This window comes from Panicum virgatum, chromosome 1N (genome assembly GCF_016808335.1).
Source record: "Panicum virgatum strain AP13 chromosome 1N, P.virgatum_v5, whole genome shotgun sequence".
Taxonomy (NCBI): Eukaryota; Viridiplantae; Streptophyta; class Magnoliopsida; order Poales; family Poaceae; genus Panicum; species Panicum virgatum.
In genome coordinates, this window is record NC_053145.1 from 57,722,731 (window position 1) to 57,744,826 (window position 22,096).

Genomic DNA, 22,096 nt, shown 5'->3' on the forward strand with positions numbered 1-22,096 from the left:
CCTTTTCTTTTTTCCTCCTCTCCTCTTATCCGGTCGCCATCTCCTTCCTCGCGACTCTCGTCGCCCAGCCCTGCCGCCGCCTCCTCCGCTTGGCCTCCTCCACTCACCGGCGGTGGCCCCCCGCGCCTCCTCCTCCTCCACCCATCGCGGCGGCCCGCGCCGCCTCCTCCTCCACCAATCGCGGCGCCCCGCGCCTCTTCCTCCTCCCAAAGCAGCGGCGGCCGGCGCCTCCTCCTCCACGCGTCCGCCGCCAGCCACCTCCTCCGCGCGGCCGCCGCCGGGCACATCCTCCCCGACCCCGCAGGCCGCGCGCCTAGGCTCGCCGCCGGCCACCTCGTCCCCGACTCCGCAGGCCCTCGCCGCCGGCCATCTCGTCCCCGCGGGCCACGCTCCAGCGGACCCCACCTGGGGGCAGGTATGGCAAAGGGTTGCCGGAGCCGCGCGGAGCCACCAATTACTGGCTCCTCCTCGCGTGTGGAAGCCGCGAGGGGCTCCATGGGCGGCTCCTCGCGCGGAGCTGGTGCACAACACACCGTTTGGCAGGGCTCCTGCTGAAGCCGCGTTTGGAGCCCTGCCAAACAGGGCCTTACTTCGTCCAAAGCTTCCGTTGGCATTTGCCAGAGTGAAAAGCCGATAACCAGGCGTCCGCGGCCGACGACGGGTGTCTTTCCCGTCTGATACATGCCACCACTTCGGAAGCTTCTACAAGCGGCCGCCGCAACCACTACCCCTCTCGCCGCCGCGCACCTCCACGCCCACCTCCTCCGCTCCGGCCTCCTCCACTCCTCGTACCACTTGGCCGCGCACGTCCTCGAGTCGTACACCCCGGGCCTGGCCCGCGACCTGTTCGACGAAATACCCTGCCCGACGCCACGCCTCGCTAATGCGCTCCTCCGCGCCCACCTCCGCGCGCGGCAGTGGCGCGCCGCTATCCGCCTCGTTCCGCGGCTCCGAATGTGCCCGGACGGCTTCACCTTTCCGCTCCTGCTCAGGGCCTGCGCCATGCTCCTGTCCCTCGCCCACGGCCGCGCCGTGCACGCGGTCGCCGTACGCTCTTGCGCCGCGTCCGAGGACGCCTTTGTTGCCGCGGCGGTCGTGCAGATGTACGCCAGGTGCGGAGACATGGCTGGGGCCGTCAACGCGTACGGCGTGTTGGAGAAGCCAGACGTCGTGCTCTTGACATCCGTGGTGACTGGATATGAACAGAACGGGCTGGCCATGGAGGCAATGGAGTTCTTTGCAAGGAATGTGGTTGGTCAGGGCGTCGCGGTGACTCCGGTCATGCTTGTGAGTGTGATTTCGGCAGCAGCACAGCTGGGGGATGCCTGGAACGGGCGGGCGTCCCATGCATATCTTGTTAGGAACAGCTTGGGGTATAATCTAGCTCTAGTGAATGCTGTTCTTGGGTTTTATGTGAAAATTGGTGATGTCCAGACAGCTAGGAGGTTGTTTGAAGGAATGGTAGATAGGGATGTAGTTACTTGGAGCAGCATGATCAAAGGATATGTGAGATCAGGAGACGCACACGAGGCATTGAGGATGTACAAGGGGACGGTTCACGCGGGTCTCCAACCCAATTCTGTGACTTTGGTGAGTATTCTGCAGGCTTGTGCACTTGCTGTGTATGTTGAGGAAGGCAAAAGCATCCACCACATTGCTGTCAACATGGGTTGTGAACTTGAGGTGGGTGTTGCAACTGCGCTGGTTGATATGTACATGAAGTGCTCATGTCATGAGGAGGCAATGCACCTCTTCCATCAGATGCCCATGAAAGATGTGGTGGCTTGGGGTGCAGTCATTAGTGGCCTCACACAAAATGGTCTCCCTGATGAATCCATCCAAATGTTCAAATGCATGCTATTGGATGATCATGCTCCTGACGCAGTCACAATGGTGAAGGTACTTAATGCATGCTCAGATTCTGGTGTTGATCGCCAAGCTACCTGTCTCCATGGTTATTTGGTCAGAAGTGGTTTTGATAATAAGATGTTTGTAGCGGATGCACTTCTTGATTTGTATTCAAAATGTGGAAACTTGGATAGCGCTGTCAGGGTATTTGATAGTACCACAGAAAAGGATGTTGTTCTGTGGAGCTCAATGATCGCTGGTTATGGAGCCCATGGCCTTGGTCAGGAAGCTGTTGCCTTGTACCAAAAGATGATTGGCTCATCAATTAAACCCAACAGTGTGACATTCGTATCAGTGTTATCAGCATGCAGCCACTCTGGCATGGTTCAGGAAGGAAGACAAATTTTTGATAGCATGACTCGAGTTTATGGAGTCATGCCAAATCCAGAGCATCAAAGTGCTATGGTTGATCTCCTTGGGCGGGCCGGCGAACTTCAAGAGGCCATAAAGTTCATTCAAGAAATGGATGGGAGAGCTGTTGCTGATACTTGGTGTGCCTTGCTTGCTGCCTGCAGAGAACACAACACTGAGATGAGCGAAGCAGTCGCGGAGAACCTGATAAAGCTGGATCCTGACCATGTTGGCTACTACAATCTCTTGACCAATATATATGCATTTGGCGAGAAGTGGGAAAGTGTAAAGGAGACAAGAGACACAGTGCAAGGTAGAGGCTTGCATAAAGTGCCAGGTTACAGTGCAGTTGAGATCAATAATGCAGTGCACACGTTCACTGCTGGGGAGAGGTCTCACCAAGATCATGAGAATATCTGTACATTGCTCTGCGACCTGTCAAGAAAATTGAGAGGCGAGGACTGTTCTTTCAACTAGACATTGGGTTAGCATTAGAGGATTCTGCTCTTTTCTTATTCGAAATCGATCCTCGAATCATTGAATGTACCTCAGTGATGGCGAACTTCTAGAAGAAATTTGGTGCAGGAAAATGACATTTACGAAGGTGGTTATTCATCGTACTAACTTGCCTAATTTTGTGCTCTAAAAAAAAAACTTGCCTAATTTTGCGATTGTATATGTTGACTGTTATATTCGAGTTAAAGATCAGTACATAGGCTGGAACATGCCATAGCCCATAGCTTTGTCCCTAAAGAACGTTTTGGAAATTTAAGTTCTTATACATTCTGTAGACTCTATAGGCAGATAGCATACTGAAGTAAGTAATTGAGCAGGTCTTATAATGTTCAGATCATATTCTATTTACTGGCTTGGATTTTTTTTCAACCTTGCAGGTTACTCTTCACTTATTTTGAGACATTGTACACCATGTCACTTTGCCTGTTTCTGCTATCAAGAATTTTGTTAGCAACTCTTTACTGTTTGTCTTTTTGAGACATGTTGCTCTTGGTTCTTGAGTGACCTATTTCCACGAACCATCTTGTCAACCCGTTTTGAGATCTATGTCTCTATGTGTTGAAAACCTGGCATGTCAGGAACTTTTTAGGGATCACAATGCCCTTTAGCTTATGCCAGAAACTGAAGAGAGGATTTATACATCATGAATGTTTAGATGGCACCTTTCTTTATGCTTTCTTTGCTTTCTTTGTCCTCATGCCCTTTCTTTTGTTGTTGTTATACCATCTCTGCTAGACTGCAAGGTGATGCAATTCAATGATTATAATTGGTCTACAGAATACTTCTTTTGCTCATACGCGTGTTTTATGTTACAGCAAAACATAGCTGATATAATAAAGGTAGATCAAACAAATGTTGTGGTACACAGGTTCTGCTTGGGGAATTTATTAGGCTTAGGGCTCATGTAATCTGTATATTTGGTTATGATCTGTAAAAGATTCATTATGAACTTAGCGAGTTGTGGTTGATGTTGTATTAGATGAAATGACTCATATACAGCAAAGAGATCTGGCTAGAAAAATTCTGTTGTTTGTTGGAGTATTTTATTAAAATATAAGTACATAACATAGCTAAAATGGGAAAGTTGGAGCAAACTAAGTCAATAAGACTATACGAGTACTGCTTAGAGATCATTGGGCCCATGGATCTTCTGTTGCAGTTGTTTGGAAATTAGTTGATTATTTATCCCATGAACTTAGCTTTCTTTTTGTGTTGTTCCAATGTCCAATGTGTGAATGGAAATAAAATTTTTGGAACTTTCATGATGCACTAGGATTAGAGGTTTTCAAACATTTTCGCAATTTTATCTTTCTGTACATTGGGTTGATATTGGATACTTGCTCAAAATGTTGATATGATCACTATTTGTGTCTTAAACTCTTAATACATACCTTTATTTTTGATTTCATGTCAATCAAAAGGATTTGATGACATGGATAGCATCTATGCGTCACCGGCGGACTTCCACCAAATGAAACAGAGAGACAAGATAAGAGGGCTTCACTTGCTTGAGTACTTTGTAAACCAATGCCATCAGCTAGGGGTAATTGAACTTGGATATTGCTCAGAAAAAACTACTGATTTTCATATGTAGTTCAGGCTCCAGCTGGAAGCTGTTACCTCTTTAGTGTATAATGGTCTTTGTATCTACTTTGTATCACAGATAAAATGCGAGGCATGGATCAGACATGGGGATCCAAAGGAGGTTATCTGCAGCGAAGTGAAGAGAGTCCAGCCTGACCTTCTAGTTGTGGGAAGTAGGGGCCTTGGGCCATTTCAGAGGTAATATATGTCAGCATGATTCAGTGTTTCAGCCAGATTGCACAGCATTTTATTCAGATAATGAAAAAAATTCTAGCATGGTAATTCAACCTCTCACATTATCGTGCTTCCTGTTCACTGTACTTAGGATATGCTACATTTTCCTTGTGCTTTGATTATCCAAGAATCTATGATCACTTGCGTTGTTTTTGCTTGGCCACTTGATTCAATTGTAGTTGCCAGGCCCAACATGATTTTTCCACGCTCAGGCCTGGGGATCTAGATTGACAGGTGTTAAGGCCCGCTTGTCATCCTAGTAAACAGTAATAGAATGTTTTAGCTTTTACAAATATATTCTGATAAGATTTTATGGAAAATAATAATATTCTTATTTTAAACTAATAACATATTAATGCTTTGGGCTTTTTCTGGGCCCTTTGCCAAGCCTCGAGCTTACTCGTGCCGGACCCGAGAAGGCTTGGGCTTGGCTTATCCCATCACATTAACCGCTCCTGCCCTCCATCTCTCCTAAAATGTTGCTCCTTTTCTAGGACTTAAAATAACTCACATTTCAGATCGATTGGGGGATTGTATTTCTTAAATAGTTAAATACACCAGTGGCCCTCAAACTTGTCCTGAGGTGCCACTTAGGTCCACGAACTTGCAAAATCGAAATCCGGCACCCTGAACTTGTTAAGTTGTGCCACTTAGATCAATACCTCTTGAGATGGCGCCACGTGACATGAATATATGCAAAAAAAAACCTCCAAAGTTGTCCACGCCTCCCCTGCTTCCTCTGCCAGTGGGTGGAGCTCGCCGTCGCACCCTGCCTCCTCGCCTTCCACTGGAGCTCGCGGCCGCCGCGGACGCCCCCGCCCCTGGAGCTTGCGGACTTCAGGCTCGCCGCCGCCCCTAGAGTTCGCGACCTTCGCGGCACGCCGCCCTTGGCACGCCACTGTTGCGGACTCTGGATCCTCGCGCCGATGCTGACCTGCGCCCGCCGCCGCCGACCCGAGCCCGCCGCAGCCCCAAGATCCTCACGCCGCCGCGGACAAGAGCCCATCGTCGTGTGCTGCAGCAGACTCGCCCCGCCGCCGGGACCCTGAGCTCCTCGCGCTGCTGCTGTCCGAAGCCACCGCGGTCCCGAGCTCCTTGCGCCGCCATGGCCTGGAGCTCCTCGCGTCGCCTCGGACTAGCACCCGGCCGCGCGACCCCGAGCTGCTCCCGCCGCCGCGGATCCGCGCCGTCGTGCGCCGCCGTCGACGCACATCCGCCGCCGCGGCCCCGAGCTCCTCGTGCTGCTGCGGTCCGAAGCCGCCGCGGCCCCGAGCTCCTCACCGCCATGGCCTGGAGCTCCTTGCGCTGCTGCGGTCCGAAGCCGCCGCGGCCCCGAACTCCTCGCGCCGCCATGGCCTGGAGCTCGTTGCGCCGCCATGGCCTGGAGCTCGTTGCGCCGCCACGGACTAGCATCCGGCCGCACGACCCTGAGCTGCTCCTGCCGCCGCGGCCCCGAGCTCCTCGCGCTGCTGCGGTCCGGAGCCCTGCGGCCTCAAGCTCCTCACACCGCCATGGACCTGAGCCCGGCGTTGTGTGCCACCGTAGATCCACGCCCGCCGCCGTGGCCCCAAGCTCGCGCAGCCACGGATCCGCACCGCCGTCCCCTGCTCCTCCGCCGCCGCCACGAGCCCTGCACTTGCGGCTGCGAGCCCCTGCACCGCCGGATGTGGCCACGGCCACCGGAGCTCGCGAGGAGGGGCCGGCCACCTGCCGCTGCAGTAACTCGCCGCCGCTGGGGCCAAGCCGAGGCGGAGGAGATAGGGCGGGAGGCAGGGGCGCTGGCGTGGAGCCGCCGCGTGCTCCGCCCGCTCCTCCCTCCCGCGGCGGAGAGGGCCAGAGATGGGGCACAGCGTGAACGGCGCCGTCGCTCCCAGGCGCCGCCACCGGCGAGGGAGCAGGGAGGGGGGGGGGGTGCGGCGGCTCGCTGCCGGGGCAGGGAGGGCGGCGCGTCGAGCAGGGGCCGGGGTCTGGGAGGGAGAAGAAGGGAGGAGGGGAGTGAGGGGGTGAAGGTAGAAGATAGTAACTTTGGAGGTTTTTTTTTCATATGTGCATACCACGTGGCGCCATGTGAAGGTGTGAAGGGGTATGGACCAAAGTGGCACAACTTAACAAGTTCAGGGTGCTAGATTTTGATTTTGCGAGTTCGTAGACCTAAGTGGCACATCAGGACAAGTTCGAGGGCCGCTGGTGTATTTAACTCTTTCTTAAATGTAAATGTTCATTTTGAACCTGTCAGATAGTAACTAGTTATCCTCTTTTCAGTAAATGTTCATTTTGAACCTGTCAGATAGTAACTAGTTATCCTCTTTTCAGAACATGTTCAATTGAGTATTCTGCTTATATAGTTCTGGGAAAATCCAGGAAAGGGGGCAGAAACAACGAATCTTTGCATAAAAGCTTCAAGCTACGTGGAGTGATAATAAATGCTCCATTTAACAGAAAAAATAAGAAAAATGAGGAGAAGAGTTTTTCCCTGAATTTTCATTGAGTGCCTTGTTGATTGAAAAAAGGATTGCAACTAACATCGGAAAGCACACTTAATATTGAATTTGTGGAGCCTCACTCTAACCTGCCGAGTGTAGACAAAAACATTAGAGTATGAAACCCTATGCTTGATTTCTGAACCTCGATTGGTGGTGTGGCGTTCTGTACATGTTATAATTAATAATTTAATATGTATTTCAGCCTTTTAAGGTACTGAATTGTGGTTCCTAATTAAACTAACAAGTTATGTGAACTGGAGATCTGTCTCAATTTCTTTGGCACTGCACAGTAGAAGATTGTCTGTTGGTCCTGTAAACTTTACCTGATACCCTTGAACCTTATTGAATCATCCCATTTGAATGTGCTGAGTTGCACCCATAGTCACAGGATTCGGGGTCGATGCCTCGTCCCTCGACCCGGGAACGTCGTTCCGATTCGAGGGTCGGGGTCGAAGAGGGTCAGTGTCTCATTCAAGGTTGGATCGTGTCCCGGTTTGAAAGGGGTCGCAGCCCCATTGCTAGCAGATTTAATTGGGATAAGGAGGTTAAGGACAGTGGATTGGTGTGGTTTTTGTTAGACAATGAGCTGAGTACGTGTAGCATGGTCTAAATGTACTCTTTTATATGTTTCTTATATGCTTGTGCAGATTAGTTTCTTCATTAGTAGCATATATATAGTTTTTGTCTTTATCGACCCGAAGATATCGACCCCGATGAATCAGGGTCGCGTCCCACATAATAATTTATCGTTCCATAGATGTATACTCCCTTCGTACCATAATTTTATAAAGTGACGACTCTCGACCCTCGACCCTGTTCCTCGACCCGGTCGACCCAGGAACTTTGTGACTATGGTTGCACCTCATCCTTCGTACTTTGTAGTGGGCATTATCTTCTTGTAAAAAAGGATAGGTAAAGCTTACCTTTATAATACAAAATTTTAAATAAATTTAAAATCAAAATAGTGGTCAAGCATATGAATCACTTTTTTCATGACAACATTTTGAAAATAGAAAAGGTACCAGATGAAATGAAAAACATGACACTTTCTTTTGTCTACTTGGCCATGCTGTCTTAAGAGAAAACTGGAAGGGATGGGAGGCTGCACTTTGGTCAATGTGAAAGTAACTTCATAGTAGCATTGCAACATATCATAGCAGCATACATATATTATAACATATATATCAAAATATGTTGTACTAATGACAAAAGATATAGTTGCAGCCATTCCACAAAATGAGCGCAAAACACCATAGCATGATTCAAATCATGGACACATCCATTGTACCAGCTGCCTGCTTCAAATCAGCCCCATTAGGCTTGCATTTTTCTGATGCTTCTTCCCAGTAAGATGGTTGGCGAGCATCTGTTCGCTGTTGCACTGCACCTTGCAGACATTGCAGAAGGTCATCACCTTCTGCTTCCACACCTTCCCTCTGTGTTTCTTGCCCCGACGATGCTCCTCAAACTTAAACTCATCGCTGCACTGCACATTACAGACCTTGCAGAAATATAGTGAAATCATGTGCCGCGCCATCTCCGAGCTCCCAACGCTATTGCTGCTAGAACCATTCAAAGGTAGTTTACCCCAAGCAGAGGGTGCTCCTAGGTGCCCATAGCTCATTGCCATACTCTTGCTTTCTTCCTGCTGCAGGGCACGAATCGTTGTCTGGTGCCTTCCACCATTGTTCCTTGATTCCAAGCTTGCCACATTTGACCGGTGCTGCTGCCCTGCGAAATGCTGCTGTAAGTTGTGCTCACTTGTTGCTTCCACCTGGCAGACGGTACAGCTCCATCTCTCTGATGACTTTGGTTGCTTTACTGGTAAGGTTATTTCCGTCAGTTTTCATGTCTGTGAACGTGGTCCGGGATGGTTTATCTGCATGTTTAACACGCACTTCGATTAGATCATTGTCAATTGAAAAGCAAGCGAAGCTAACTTGGTACTAAGAACAGTATGCAGTTTATTTGGAACAGTAAAATGTATGATCCATGGAAAACAAATAAAGCAAACTTTCTCAACAAATCCATGTGTTCACAGAATTTACCAAACAAAAGAAAGTCAAATCTTCGAAGACATCTTAATTAGCAGCCTTGTGAAAGTGAAGTTCACAAATGCAGATGGAATAAAAGAGGAAAGACCAAAGGAAAAGAAACATTATAGTAGGGCGCTCACCTCATTCGACTCTTGCTGTTTGCTCTCCGTGACAGGTTTCCAGGGCTTCAAGTCCAAACTGCAACTCCTTTCATCCTTATCCTTGGGATCTTGGACCGCACCCAAATCCCCACGGTGCAGCACGAAGGGGACCGGTTTACCCTGTTGCACATCAGCCATGCAGTTAAGGGCGCGATCTATCTTGGCCAGCTCGGCCTCGATGATCTCCTGGCGAAGGCGATCCTTCTGAAGCTGTGCCTGCAGCGCGTCCCTAATCACCAGAGTCGAGTACCCTGCACCAGTCACGCATAGTGAAGTTCTTCATGGTCAGTCAGCACGAAACATAACATCAGTAGATGTACGTAAAATAAAAGATCATGTCGTCTATACTTCTTTCCTTGGTGCAACTCATCGACGCATCACAGCATTGTTCACGCCCTTTCGACATTTTTACATCTAATTGGAACTTGCTAGACTATGTACCTGACAGTCATACTTATAAGAGAAACAAGTAGTTTTTAAAAGAAAAGAAAAAGGGAAAAGTAATCTGAACTGTACCAAATTACAGGTGCTCGCTTCGCAGTACTACTATGATTTTTATCAGGTGCAGAGCTACAGGTAAGGTCAAACCACCCTACAAAGTACTGACATCATTGCTAATGCGCCATGAAGATTGAGGCAAGAACCACTTGCATTTTTCCGAGTGATTGGTAGGCGTTGCATGGGTACGGATTCGCTGGCATACGGAAACACAAGAGTGTGCGTGATTCTGGTCTCACAAATCGCAATGCAAGGTGTGCGTACCGTGCGACAGAAGGTAGCGGGAGGGGCGGCCGTCGCTGACGTCGCCGTCGGCCGCGGCGGTGGCCGAGCCCCGGCGCGAGGACTCCATGGTGATCGGTCGACCGCGAGGAGCGGAGCGAGGCAGAGCAGAGCAGAGCGAGGCCGAGGGAACGAGGCCGTTTCGGTAGGAATGGCTGGCGGAGGGCGGCCACCGCGTGGATTTAAAGGCCGCGGCTGGCCATCGCGGGCTCGCAGCGCTTCCCCTTCGCGGGCTCGCGTTTCCGCGCGGCGGCTCCGTTCCCACAGCGCGCACGGCGCGGCGCCTCGCGCTCGATCGCGACTGCCAGCTCACCTCCCCACGTACGATTCCGCTCCTCGTTCATTCACTTCCCTCGATCGGTCGCGTGTTTCCACGCGATTGTATAGGAAAAACACACGCCTGTTGAGATCAAAGCCACTAGTACATATTTGCAATTAAGCAAATTGTTATGTACTCTCTCCGTTCCCACGAATACTATTCGTTTAAAAAATTTCAGACATACTACTAGTACTGGAAAATATTTATGTTGTCCCTAATTAACTATAGTGATTGTGATTAAGACGGCGCTGTTTATTAGGTTCTCTATATCCTCAATAAATACAAATGCATTGAAAACAGAAAAATAATATCTACTTAAGCATTTGATTGGCTTTATGCCATTCCCAATGCAATTATTTCTTGGCACTTGATATAGCTTCAATTAGATGGAGTTTACTATAATTTAAACAAATAATTTTTGTGGAACAAAATTTGAAGGCTAAATGAATAATCTTTACGGAACAAGTGAGTATATGGCTCCACAATGATCGGTAAAACCTTGAACCACAGCAAATGTTCGAACTTTGAAGTGGGACAACAACAGAGACACCGTCTGAAATGACGAGCTTGCAAGCATCGATCGTCCAAACAAAACGATGAAACCAAACAGAAGATGACAATAGCAAAACCAACAGAAGAAAGAAAAAACAAGCACTCCTACGTAGTCACTCGTTAACGCCATTAGCAAACCACTAATGCATGCCACGCAAGCATGGAGGCACGTTTCTGCCAGATTCAGATGGCCGCGGAGGAGCCGTGGTGCTGGTGCGCCCCGCCGATCATGCCGCTCCACAGGCCCAGCGCGCCCAGGGAGCTGATGGCGCTCTCTGGCGCACGGCTCGCCTCGCCGTACCAGTCCAGCGACAGCAGCCTCTCCGCCGCCGCCGGCTTCACCTCCACGGCGTCGTGCTCGGCGCGCGCCCCGAACGGCAGCCCCTGCAGCTGCAGGTGGTCGCCCAGGCCGGCCGCGTACCGGAGCGCGCTCAGCGCGTGGCACTCGCCGCCGCCAGGGATGCCCATCATGCCCGCCCCCGCGAAGTGCGCCTCGGAGCTGGCGCCATCCAGTGCGCCGGCCGCGCCGCCGGATCCTGCAAGGATCGGGTCGTACTTCCAGTCCAGGAGGCCGAGGCTGCACAGCGGGTCCGCCGCGGCGGGCGGAGGCGGCAGCTGCTGCATGCTGGAGAAGGACAGGTGGAGGCCGGTCTCCGCCACCTGCCGCGCGTGCGCCTGCAGCATCGGCGGCGCGGCGGGCTTCTTGGCGCTGGCGCGCTTGTTCTTGCGGCATCCGCCGCCGACGGGGACGTTGCGGAGCGAGCCGCCCTTGGTCCAGTAGCGGCGGCACGTCTTGCAGAAGTAGCGCGGCTGCGAGAGGCTGTAGTTGTTGTAGTAGCAGAACTTGGTGTGCGTGGACTCGCACCGCGGGCACTTGAGCGGCTGGTCGTGCTGCGGCCGCAGGCGCCGGTCCGCCGGCGGCGACGACGACCCCATCCCGGGCTCCTCGGGGACGATGCCCTGGAAAGCACAAGACCACGTTGTGGCATTGCGATCGCAATCATCAGCTGTGACAGAATGGAAGCCTCGGAATGCGAGAAACGGTTGCATGCATATATGGTCCCGGCCCAGTGGCTAGGGGACCTTTTGGAAGCTGATCAGATTCATATGGTTTCTCTGATAGGCTAAAGTACGAACTACATGCAAAGCTACAAGATGATGATGATGATGTCTGATGATGGGTGCATCAAGTAGATTAAAGTTTCAGATCTGATCAGCTTGATCCTATGGTGTATCCGTAGCTTTTAGAATTGCATTGATCACTTGCCCCGTGATCTTCTTTGCGCTTTTGGTCACATGCTAAAGTTGCAACAAACTCAGATTTCATGAGGGCCATGCAGTGTGTACTTGCCTTGATTTTCTTAAGAATGAACTAACGTCACATGCATTTCCTATGTTCTACGTACATTTGTTATTGTAAGATCATACTAGATCTTGTGTTGCTTGACGTGGTGTCTGAAGAATGTCCTTATATATTGTGCTGCTATATAACGAACCCTATATCGACAGTGTTGAGGAGATCTAGATGCATGGGGCTTTTCAATGTTGTAAAGTTAAAGCAAGGCAGATCAGATGATCACACCGTACCCGTTCAAACCCTCTTTCATCGCGTTGTTTCTTTTACAAGCAAAATCTGGCTACGTATCTGAAGGTACTGTATGACACTTTGTACTGTTTATCTGGTTGTTAGTTTACTCTGTTTTATGACATCTTTTGTGACTGTTCCTTCTAGAGTTTCAGTTTGTCAGTAAAAGTAACACATCATGACTAAATATACATGGTTTGTTACTGAGAAAGCATCTAATTATTAAGAGATAGCTGTATAGTTCATGTGGTCTTAACTGAATGTTACTTAGTCTAAGGACGTAAATAAATAGTGGAAAAAATGTCAGAATGATGAAACCCCATCTACCCATATTTTTGATCCAAAACTCTATGCATGGGTGAATTTCATGCATGCGGCCATATATTTTTATGATCATAATAATATCATAAGTCGCGGTCAAATACCAGATCGAAGGTCTCATCATCATACTCTTTAATCGATCCTATTAAGCATATGTCTAAATCAAACAAGGAGAAAATAGAGAGATCAACAAAGAGAAGATGTGCGTCATGGATGATGTGCGTACATACCTTGAGCCAGTCCGAGTCCATGCAGATGTGCACCGGCGGTGCTGCGGCCATCATCGAGCGACGGATCACTAGCTGACTACCTCCACCTGATCTGAGTACGATAAGGTGTGTGCTGGGTTCTTCCAAATCACGAGCCACACAAACCCTAGCTAGCTAGACACACACCTGCGAAAAGCTATCTGATCATCCTACATGCTAATAACAGCTATCTGATCTTCTTGCTGCTGGTGCCCTGTCGACGAATTGAAAGGTGTGTTAGAGAGGATCACGACGTGATGGGCAGCAGCAGCTAACTTGGAGAAAGAACAAGATCGAGAGAGGTGCGGTAATGGAGGTCGTCGGAGCGAGAGAAGAAGAGCTAGAGGTGAGGGAGGAGGAGAGGAGGATGGATGTGTGGTGGTACTGGTGGTGGCGGTGGTTGGTGGCAGAATGAGGGATGTGAACGGTGGGAGATGTGAATAAGAAGGGAAGGAAAAGTTGCACGCCCGAGAGTGATCCAGAGAGAGGGAAGAAGAGAGGCTACTAGCCGCAGCAGGCAGCAGCGTGCCGGACTGCCGGGGGAGTGATGCATGCATGTTGCTGTAATGCTGTGCCCCGCGCACCACAGGCCGGGGTGGCCCACGGTGTCGGGGCCGGCCGGGCCGGCAGCGTGGTGGGAGCGGCGTGGGTGGAGACGCGCCCGGCCGGCGGGATCGGAGCGGAGAGCCGGAGAGGAACAAGGAAGGCACGGCCGCTAGCCTCTCGTCCCGTCGGCCTCCCAGCCGCCGTGGTCCCCGGCGCGGTTGGGTTCCTCGGGGCCCGCGCGGCCCCCGCCGCCGGCTCGCATCCCGAGGGCGTGCGCGGCTGTCGGCCGGCTCGGCGGCCTTCAGTTCGCCAGCAGCCTACTGTATCTAGCTAGCTGGCTAGGAGTAGCTACATGCGAGACGCTCTTTACTAGGAGTAGCTACCTGGCTCGCTCGCCAATTCGCCATGGACGAGCGATCGATCCTCCGGGGGTGGCTCGGCCTCTCGGCTTCGCGCGACTGGTGCCCAATTTTACTGGCACCGCTCGTTTCCCAGGTGAATTTTGCGGTTCGCCGCACAGCGAATTTAATTTGCAGCGCGGGCGTTAAAAATGATGGCGAGTTCAAATTCAAAATTCGAGTACTAGGTTTCAGAGGCTGGCTGGAGCCGAGCACCGCCGGGCCGGCTGCTCGGCTCTGCCAGCCGGAGCCGACTGGAGGGGGGTGAAGACTCTGGTCAAACTTTTGCATGTGGAGTGTGGACGCTGCGTTTGCTGGATGGCTGCCTCTACTGCTAGTGGCTAAATGTGGCATGCGAGCGTATCAAATAGTCTTTGGCACGATTCCATTAGGCGATTTTGTTCAAATTTAACTTTTTATAACCCCCTTTCTGCCCATTTTTCTTTCCATGACAGTTACGACATATGGGTTTATTAGAGCATCTCCAAGAGTTTGCCATATTTTACTTGACATATCTTGTGTTTTGCCAACTTCTAAAAAAATATGCCAAGTAAAAAAAGAGCTTATCTCCAACAGTTTGGCATAATTCACTTGCCAAATACAGATCTAACTTACATCAGGAACCCTGAGAGAAATAAAATTATATTTATGCCCTTCCACCTCTTGAAAACTTAAATCAGGAACACTTCTCTGTTATTTATTTCTTTTTTCACCCTCCCACCTGACTAGAAACCACGATGCCAACCGCGCGCCACGCACGTATATTTACGCGCTGGAGGCTGGTTTTTCCCAAGTTGCCAAAAATTGCCAAGTCTTTTGCCAAACTGTTGGAGGAGTATTTTTAACGTTTTTGCCAAAAATCAAAGATGGCAACTCGATTTGCCAAACTCTTGGATATGCTCTTATGGCTATACTACGTATTATCTTTCTGATTAGCGAATAGCAGTACAACTGAAAAGAGCTACAGTGACAAGCTGACATGGCAGCGAGGGTAGCCATTCGTAACCGTGACGACACCATCGGAGCCACGTGGAATATTTTGGTCCCCGTGAGGAAAGGGAAGGGAGAGGCGACGAGGAAACCGAAAGCTCACTCCAATCGGGGCCCACGCATGCTTGTTCTTCTTGACCGGCCGGGCCGATCGCCGCCGCTTCGTCGGTCGTCGTCGCCGGCGATCGTATTCTCCCGCGCCGCTTAAAATATACGTAGAGAATTTTGGTCGAAAGGTGCTCTGTTGACAAAGACGCTGCTCTCCAAAGATGGCTGCTCTTGGCTCTTGCGCGCGCTACAGCCTACTGCATCTCTTTCCTGTAGCTAGCTAGCTCCTGCTTTCATCTGTCCCATTTTGTACTACTCCTGCCACTGTAAACTGAACCGCTAGCGTTGTCAAAAGTAGCCAAACATGCTGCAGCTGGTGATTACATTTGACGGGTGATGGAAAACAAATAAACAATTGATACAGGTAGGGTAAAAGTTAAAGGCACTCTCAAGTGCTCCGTTGAAGACCAATGTGGGATCCTCCAATGTCCAAAGTAACCGAAAAATAATCCATTTATCCAATCCAAGATGCTGCTATTGCTGTCAAAAGTACCTGATTTGCATAAAGGAACCATAAGTGTATTTTTGGCCTTTATTTCGTATTTTAGAACATACTATTCATAAAACAATAAACCATCATGGTTTTTATATTTCCAAACCGCCAACTTTTTGAATTTTAACATCATGTGTCCGAGACATCATGTAATATAACTATATATTCCAAAAAAAATATGCTAAGCTTACACTAGTACTTTCGTAGAGTACGTCGAATACGGATTCCTAGTCTAGCTAGCTGTATGGCGCCGTTCGGTATGGGTGTGATTTTTTGTTTCTCATCACTTGGGGGGCTGTTCAAAAGCGTGTTTTTCGGGGTTCGAAAGGCATGTGGGAGCAAAGAAGAGACAAAGATAGCAGAGCCGAAGCATCTCTCCCTGTCTGTCTTCCCCGGCGCCCCCTCTCCCTTTCCGGATTCAAATTTCGTTTGCTTTGCCCTTTAATCCGCCTTTGCGAGCTCGCCGCCCGCAAGCAAGGTATCCATTCTCATTCCCCGGGTCCCTCAGACTAGCTCCCCGGGCCCACTGATGACCAGGTGCATGATGCATGGGCATCGTTCATCGAAATCAGCAGGCTAGGCTTCCATGTTGTCAGTCAGTGATCAGCCCGTCTATTCCTCTGCCTGCGTACCATGTCAGTTGCATCGCATTTTCACACTGCGCTCCTGCTTGTTCTCGCCGATGCCAACTGCTGTTCAAGTTCAATGTGTTGCGAGTTCCTGAGAGCACTCTGCAGCTGATCGCAGCGCAAGCAGAACGTACAGCGATTCAGAGGGTCATCGGTTGGTCAGAAACCAGAAACTGCTGCTGGAAGTCTTCAGGTATAGCGTACGATCTTGCGAGGGCAACTGTCCATATCTTCTGCTGACGCGCGGCGTTGAAAGTGTGGCGATCGGTTGCTGTCGATCTGGCGGCACCAGCATCAGCGCAAGATTTGCAGGCGACACACGCTTGTGGATCGCCTGTGAAGTCTGCAACTGCTACTAAGAAAACCCAAGTGGGCTTTCAACGAAACTGCCGCGCCGTCGTTTTCTAGCTAGCTAGCTAACCGACTGCGAATTGGCGATCAGCTCTTCACAAGTGACGCGCTGGCGCCGTGCAGTCTAAACCGCTTCGTTACTCAGCAACCATACTATGATGCTAATCAGATGACTTTTGCCTAATGATAATGCGTGGATCACCACCGCCATAGTAGTGTCACTCAAACGTTTGAGTTGATGGTAAAGCGCGTGGGGAGAAATGAACCCGAGCTGCCAGTCGAAACAGGGCGCGTGGAGACGGTGGCGTCACCTGACTCCCATCGGTAGCAGGACGAGTGCCGGCGCAGGTCGGAACATCCAAGATTCCAGTTCCAGGCCGTCGGAGAATACTAACACTGTACGTAGACGTAGTAGAGTAAGCTGCTGGCTAGTCTCTCCGACCCCATGATTGCCGGCCTGGTGGGCGAAAGCACGCGCCAGCACGCCGTGGCGGCCGCGGCTAGCTCGACCCGATCGATCGGGCCCCCCCACGCCATCTCCGATCCGGCGGAGTGGAGGCGAGCACGCGTGAGCAGTCGTCGTCGCCGATGCAGCGAGCCGAACACACACGCGCGATCGATCGACCAACCAGCCCGGCCGGCCCTCGTCCGGCTCGCCTAGCTGGCGCCTGGTGCGCGAGTGCGTAGCTCGCCACTCCTCTCCTACTGTGCCGCTCGCCCCGCACGCCTTCACCGCACTGTAGCCAGTAGTAGTAGCGGGCGTGGGCGGCGAGGCCGCGCGCCGCCACGCCCCCCCACCGAGCCGTGTCGGCAGGTGGCCGGGAACCCCGGCCCGGCCCCTCCGCTCGCGTGAGAGGCCGGCCGGCCGGCCCGATGGTTTCCCGCGACCGCCGCGTCGTGTGATCGCCTGATCGGTCGCGCTCGCGCTGCTGGCGGCGGCGGCCGCGGCCGCGGCGCGGTACAGACTACGGAGCACCGGTGTGGTGTGGGGCGGTGGAGCCACGCGCGCGCGAGGGCGGGCGGCTTTTTCCACGCGCCGGCGTGGCGCGTGTGTCGGCGCGCGCTGGCTCGAGCTAGGTATAGCTAACCTGCCCGGCCTGCTCGAGCTCACGGCCACGGCGCTCTCGCACGGCGGGACGACCGTCCGCGCCGCCACGACGGCGGCGCCGCGGGCCACGCTATCTCTTCGCTGCAGGCCTGCGGCCCGCGAACCCCGCGGGCTTAATTGCGCCGGGCCAGGTTGGTCGGCGCGCGCTGGTGGGTGGGAACTGGACAAACGGTGGTGGCTGGTGGGTTCACCTGGCGCGCCGGGTTTTTCTCAAAAAAAAAAAAAAACTGGCGCGCCGGGTGCGGCCGACGTGCCCAGCCGCGCCGTGTCGCGATCAGATCACGCGCACACGTGCGCGCGTGCCCTGTTCAGATTCTCTGTGTGCTCGTGCGCGATCCGCTGGGATGATGACTGGCCTGGCTTTCTCGTGTATACACGGTCGCGCTGTTGTGTTAGTGGCACGTCATCACCCCCGGCCGTGGATCCATCGCGGGTTTGGTCGCGAGTCGCTCGCTGCCCGGCGGCAGGTCGCCTCACAAAGTCTGACCCGATCGAGCGCGTCCAAACAAACATCTCAGGAAAATTGCACACGCGATATCTGAGGCCGATCTGCAGTGCGTGGAGACTCGTCAGACTAGAGCATTTTTGTTGTCCTTTTTTTTTGGAGCTATAGATACACAAGAGTATCTTAGGTCAATTTTAGTGGAAATGTAATAAGAGTGTCATGAACATTAATTTTACTGATATGGTATAAGATAGAGAATATTGAGTGTTATTGTGATAGAAATGTCATCACCATGACACTCTTTCGAATCGATTAACTAATTTACACTCTTATCAACCATGCGATGACACTCTCCACTGCAACTGGACTTATATCTGTTATCTCTCGTCACTACCGCTTCAGCCTTTTTGCCAACGATCCTATGCTCCAAGAGAAATGACGAGGGAAACTAACGAGGCCCACACCCGTGACCCGCCGATTGCAGGTCAGTGTTCTCGTGTCCAAATCAGAACTGCACGCCTGCACTGCACAGGAGTATAGATCACGAATTCACGAGCGCGATCTCAGGAAGTCCGTGGCCGGCCGCGCCGGTATCTTGGGCTATCTGGGTCTGGTTGGCTGGCTGCCCGTCGCCGTCCCCGACAGGGCGTGCGGGCTGGGTTGAATTCAAGGGCGGGCCTGCTCGGTTTGTGTCCATCCATCCAAGGAGGAGGACTCGCGCGTTGTCGTATCTAGGCAGTTTCCATGCGAAGCGAAAGGCGTGTTGAATGTCATCATTTGAAGCGGATGCGATTACTATTGGCCGTGTTTGGATGAGTAGGTGAAAAGTTTTTCACAAAAAGACGAATTCGTGCATGGAGTATTAAACGAAGTTTATTTGCGAAACTTTTTCACGGATGAATGTAATTTTTCGAGACAAATCTAATGAGCCAAGTTTTATCATGATTGGCTACAGTAACCACATCTAATCATCCTCTAATCATACGGTCAAAGACCTCATTAGCTACAGTAACTGCTACAGTACCGTAGTTGTGTAGATGATTTTGTAATTAGACTTTATTTAATACCTCTAATTAGTGGTCAAAGAGGCAAAAAAAATTCATGAAATTTTTTTCAAGCCTAACCAAACACGGCCATTAGAAAGAAAAGGCACATCGGTCCTTATTGGATACTCTAATTTAAGTTAGAAGTTAGAGTAGTATCCAACTCATGATTAATCATAAACTAACTCTAACAAAAAGAGATATTTAGATGGAAGAGTTATATAGACAATAAAAGCACTTTTCCAATCATTTGGAAGGGGAGAGAGGGAGGAAAGGTGGAATCCATTCCAATCTAACCTCAATAAACACCCCTTGAATGGGATAGTTTTTTTGAGTGGGTTAGATGGATCTAACCCCAATCTAACCCTCCTGTTTGAATATTTTAGGGTTAGATGAGTACTTCCTCCGTCCACAAAAGAATGCAATTCTCACTTTTCGAGAAGTCAAATAGTTTAAAGTTTGACTAAATTTATAGAGAAAAGTAATAATATTTATAATGCAAAATAAGTACCATTAGATTAGTTATAGGTTATATTTCCATAGTAAATTTATTTGAAGATATAAGTATTAATACTATTTAATATAAAATTTGATCAAATTTTAACTGGTTTGACCGGCATGAATTCCATAATTGCATTTTTTTTGTGGACGGAGGAAATACCAAAGAGTCAAATGGAACTCTAACCTTGGTATCTAAACAGGGTCATCGTACTACCCATTAGTATTAGCAGGTCATCAGCTGATCAGCGTGTGCAAATAAACCAAAGTCAAAAACTGGCCTCACAATTGTCGACTGGGCACCCCAAGAACTGTCAGCATTGCGTGGCAAATGTGCAGATCACCGTTTCGACGTGTTCCCACGGCGGGCATCCAGCGCTTGACCTGATAGCCTTGGCCTTGCAGACATGCAATGCCTGCGGCCCGCCAGAAAGCATGGGCCGTCGGTGCTGGCGCATCGTTCTTGTGCGCTAAGAGTCACCAGCGAATTTCTTTCGCCAGAAATGTCTCGTGAATTTGGGGCGAAATCTCCTGTGATTTGCTGCCTCCCGTTTCCAGCGCTGACATCCGACTTGCATGGGAATATTCTGCATGCGCTTCAGAGGCACTGTTTAGTTCTCTTTAGAGCATCACCAAGAGTTTGTCATATTTTACTTGACATAACTTGTGTTTTGCCAATTTCTAAAAAGATATACCAAGTAAAAAAAGAGCTTATCTCCAACAATTTAGCATAATTCACTTGCCAAATCCAGATCTAACTTACATCAGGAACCCTGAGAGAGAAACAAAATTATATTTATGCCCTTCCACCTCTTGAAAACTTAAATCAGGAACCCTTCTCTGTTATTTATTTCTTTTTTCACCCTCCCACCTGACTAGAAACCACGATGCCAACCGCGCGCCGCGCGCGTATATTTACGCGCTAGAGGCTTGTTTTTCCCAAGTTGCCAAAAATTGCCAAGTCTTTTGCCAAACTGTTGGAGGAGTATTTTTAATGTTTTTGCCAAAAATCAAAGATGACAACTCGATTTGTCAAACTCTTGCAGATGCTCTTACATGTAAACGCAAAAAAAATTTTGCGAAGGAATCTTGCCAATTTGAAGTACTAAATGAAATCTATTTATAAAACTTTTTACACAGATGAGTTGTAAATCACGAGACGAATCTAATGATGATAATTAATCCATGATCAAGCAATAATTAGCAGATGGTTACTGTAGTATCACTGTTGCAAATCATAGATTAAGTATGTTCATTAGGTTCGTCTCGTGATTTACAGCCCATTAATGCAAAAAGTTTTATAAATAAACTTCATTTAGTACTTCAAATTAGCAAAAATCCTTCGCAAAATTTTACGTTTACGATTTTTTTACGTTTCCGGGTGGGAACTAAACAGGGCCAGAATTCAGAACAGGTTGCACAATCCTCTTTAGAACGGTCGGAATCGAGCTGTGCCATCGGTTGGGCTGTTCACTGTTATAATGTAGATCACGAGTTTGCGCAGATATTTTCGTGGGTATATTTCCTCCGTATTTTGAAAACATGATGGCGTTCAGAACAAACTTTTTTTTTAGACAAACGTTCAGAAAAAAACTAATTAATTTGTTTAATGTTGTAATAACTAACAACGTACTATTGCCTCTCTAATCTCTGCACGGAAGGGAAATGATTAATTTTCTCCGGAGAGGAAAAAAAATGCTACCTGGTCTTGCATTTTGCCTAAAAAAGGGTAGGGGTTGTTGTTGGTCTTATAACAGGCCGGGAAAGACGGGCCGAGAGATTTTCACCCATGACACCACCGTTTTCCTGCTGAAGCGGGCTGGGTTAAAATAGCACGCGTCCAGCCCAGCCATGCGGGGATTTCTCTGTCGTAATCGTCGTCTTCTTTTCAGTGTGGTCGTTCTCCTTCCTCGGGCCTTTTGACGGACGCCGCCACCCAAGAACAAGAAAGAGACTCCAAAGTCCAAACCCCAAAGCCGGAGCATATTTTTCGGCGCGTGTGGAGGCGACAGTGCTTTCGCTAATTCGTAGGTGACGTACAAGAGAACGAACCTGGCAAATACCCAGATTAGTCTGTCGCATTTTTAGTTATTAGGAGCTGGTCTAACAGTCTCATCGGTCCGTATCTCTGCTGTGGTCTCTCACGTAGGTAAAGCCTATATGATACACACGAGAACAAAGCGTTCGCTGCTAACGAAGAGCGAGTACAATCGGTTCCGCTGCGATTTCAGACTGCAACACCTTCGATGCCAAGACCCCCGTTATCACTCGAGAGAGTCCAGGACTCCAGGCAACGCCCACACTGCGTGCGATGTGCATCACGGAATGGGGCAAGGGCAATACCGTCAAGCTTTGTCGTGCTCAAAACGGGGCCTCGAGCTCGAGGTTCGTGACCCACAGGAGCTAGCC

The 22,096-nt window shown here is 50.1% G+C and overlaps 2 protein-coding genes and 1 pseudogene across 2 annotated transcripts; 1 reads left to right on the top strand and 2 right to left on the bottom strand.

Moving 5' to 3' along the window:
• The first annotated feature begins 24 nt into the window (after nt 1–24).
• LOC120656967 lies at nt 25–4,747 on the top strand (annotated as a pseudogene).
• A 3,492-nt stretch (nt 4,748–8,239) lies between these two features.
• On the bottom strand, nt 8,240–10,123 carry LOC120653711 (zinc finger protein 385B-like). The gene is made up of 3 exons (XM_039931394.1): nt 10,036–10,123; nt 9,253–9,554; nt 8,240–8,922 (listed from the first exon to the last, which is right to left on the bottom strand). The coding sequence occupies exons 1-3, from the start codon at nt 10,121–10,123 to the stop codon at nt 8,377–8,379; spliced, it is 936 nt and encodes a 311-aa protein (XP_039787328.1). The 3' UTR covers nt 8,240–8,376.
• Nucleotides 10,124–10,825: 702 nt separating this feature from the next.
• On the bottom strand, nt 10,826–13,587 carry LOC120656968 (dof zinc finger protein 1-like). The gene is made up of 2 exons (XM_039935208.1): nt 13,061–13,587; nt 10,826–11,884 (listed from the first exon to the last, which is right to left on the bottom strand). Exons 1-2 carry the CDS (start codon nt 13,112–13,114, stop codon nt 11,108–11,110), a joined length of 831 nt encoding a protein of 276 aa, XP_039791142.1. The 5' UTR covers nt 13,115–13,587; the 3' UTR covers nt 10,826–11,107.
• Nucleotides 13,588–22,096: the final 8,509 nt, after the last annotated feature.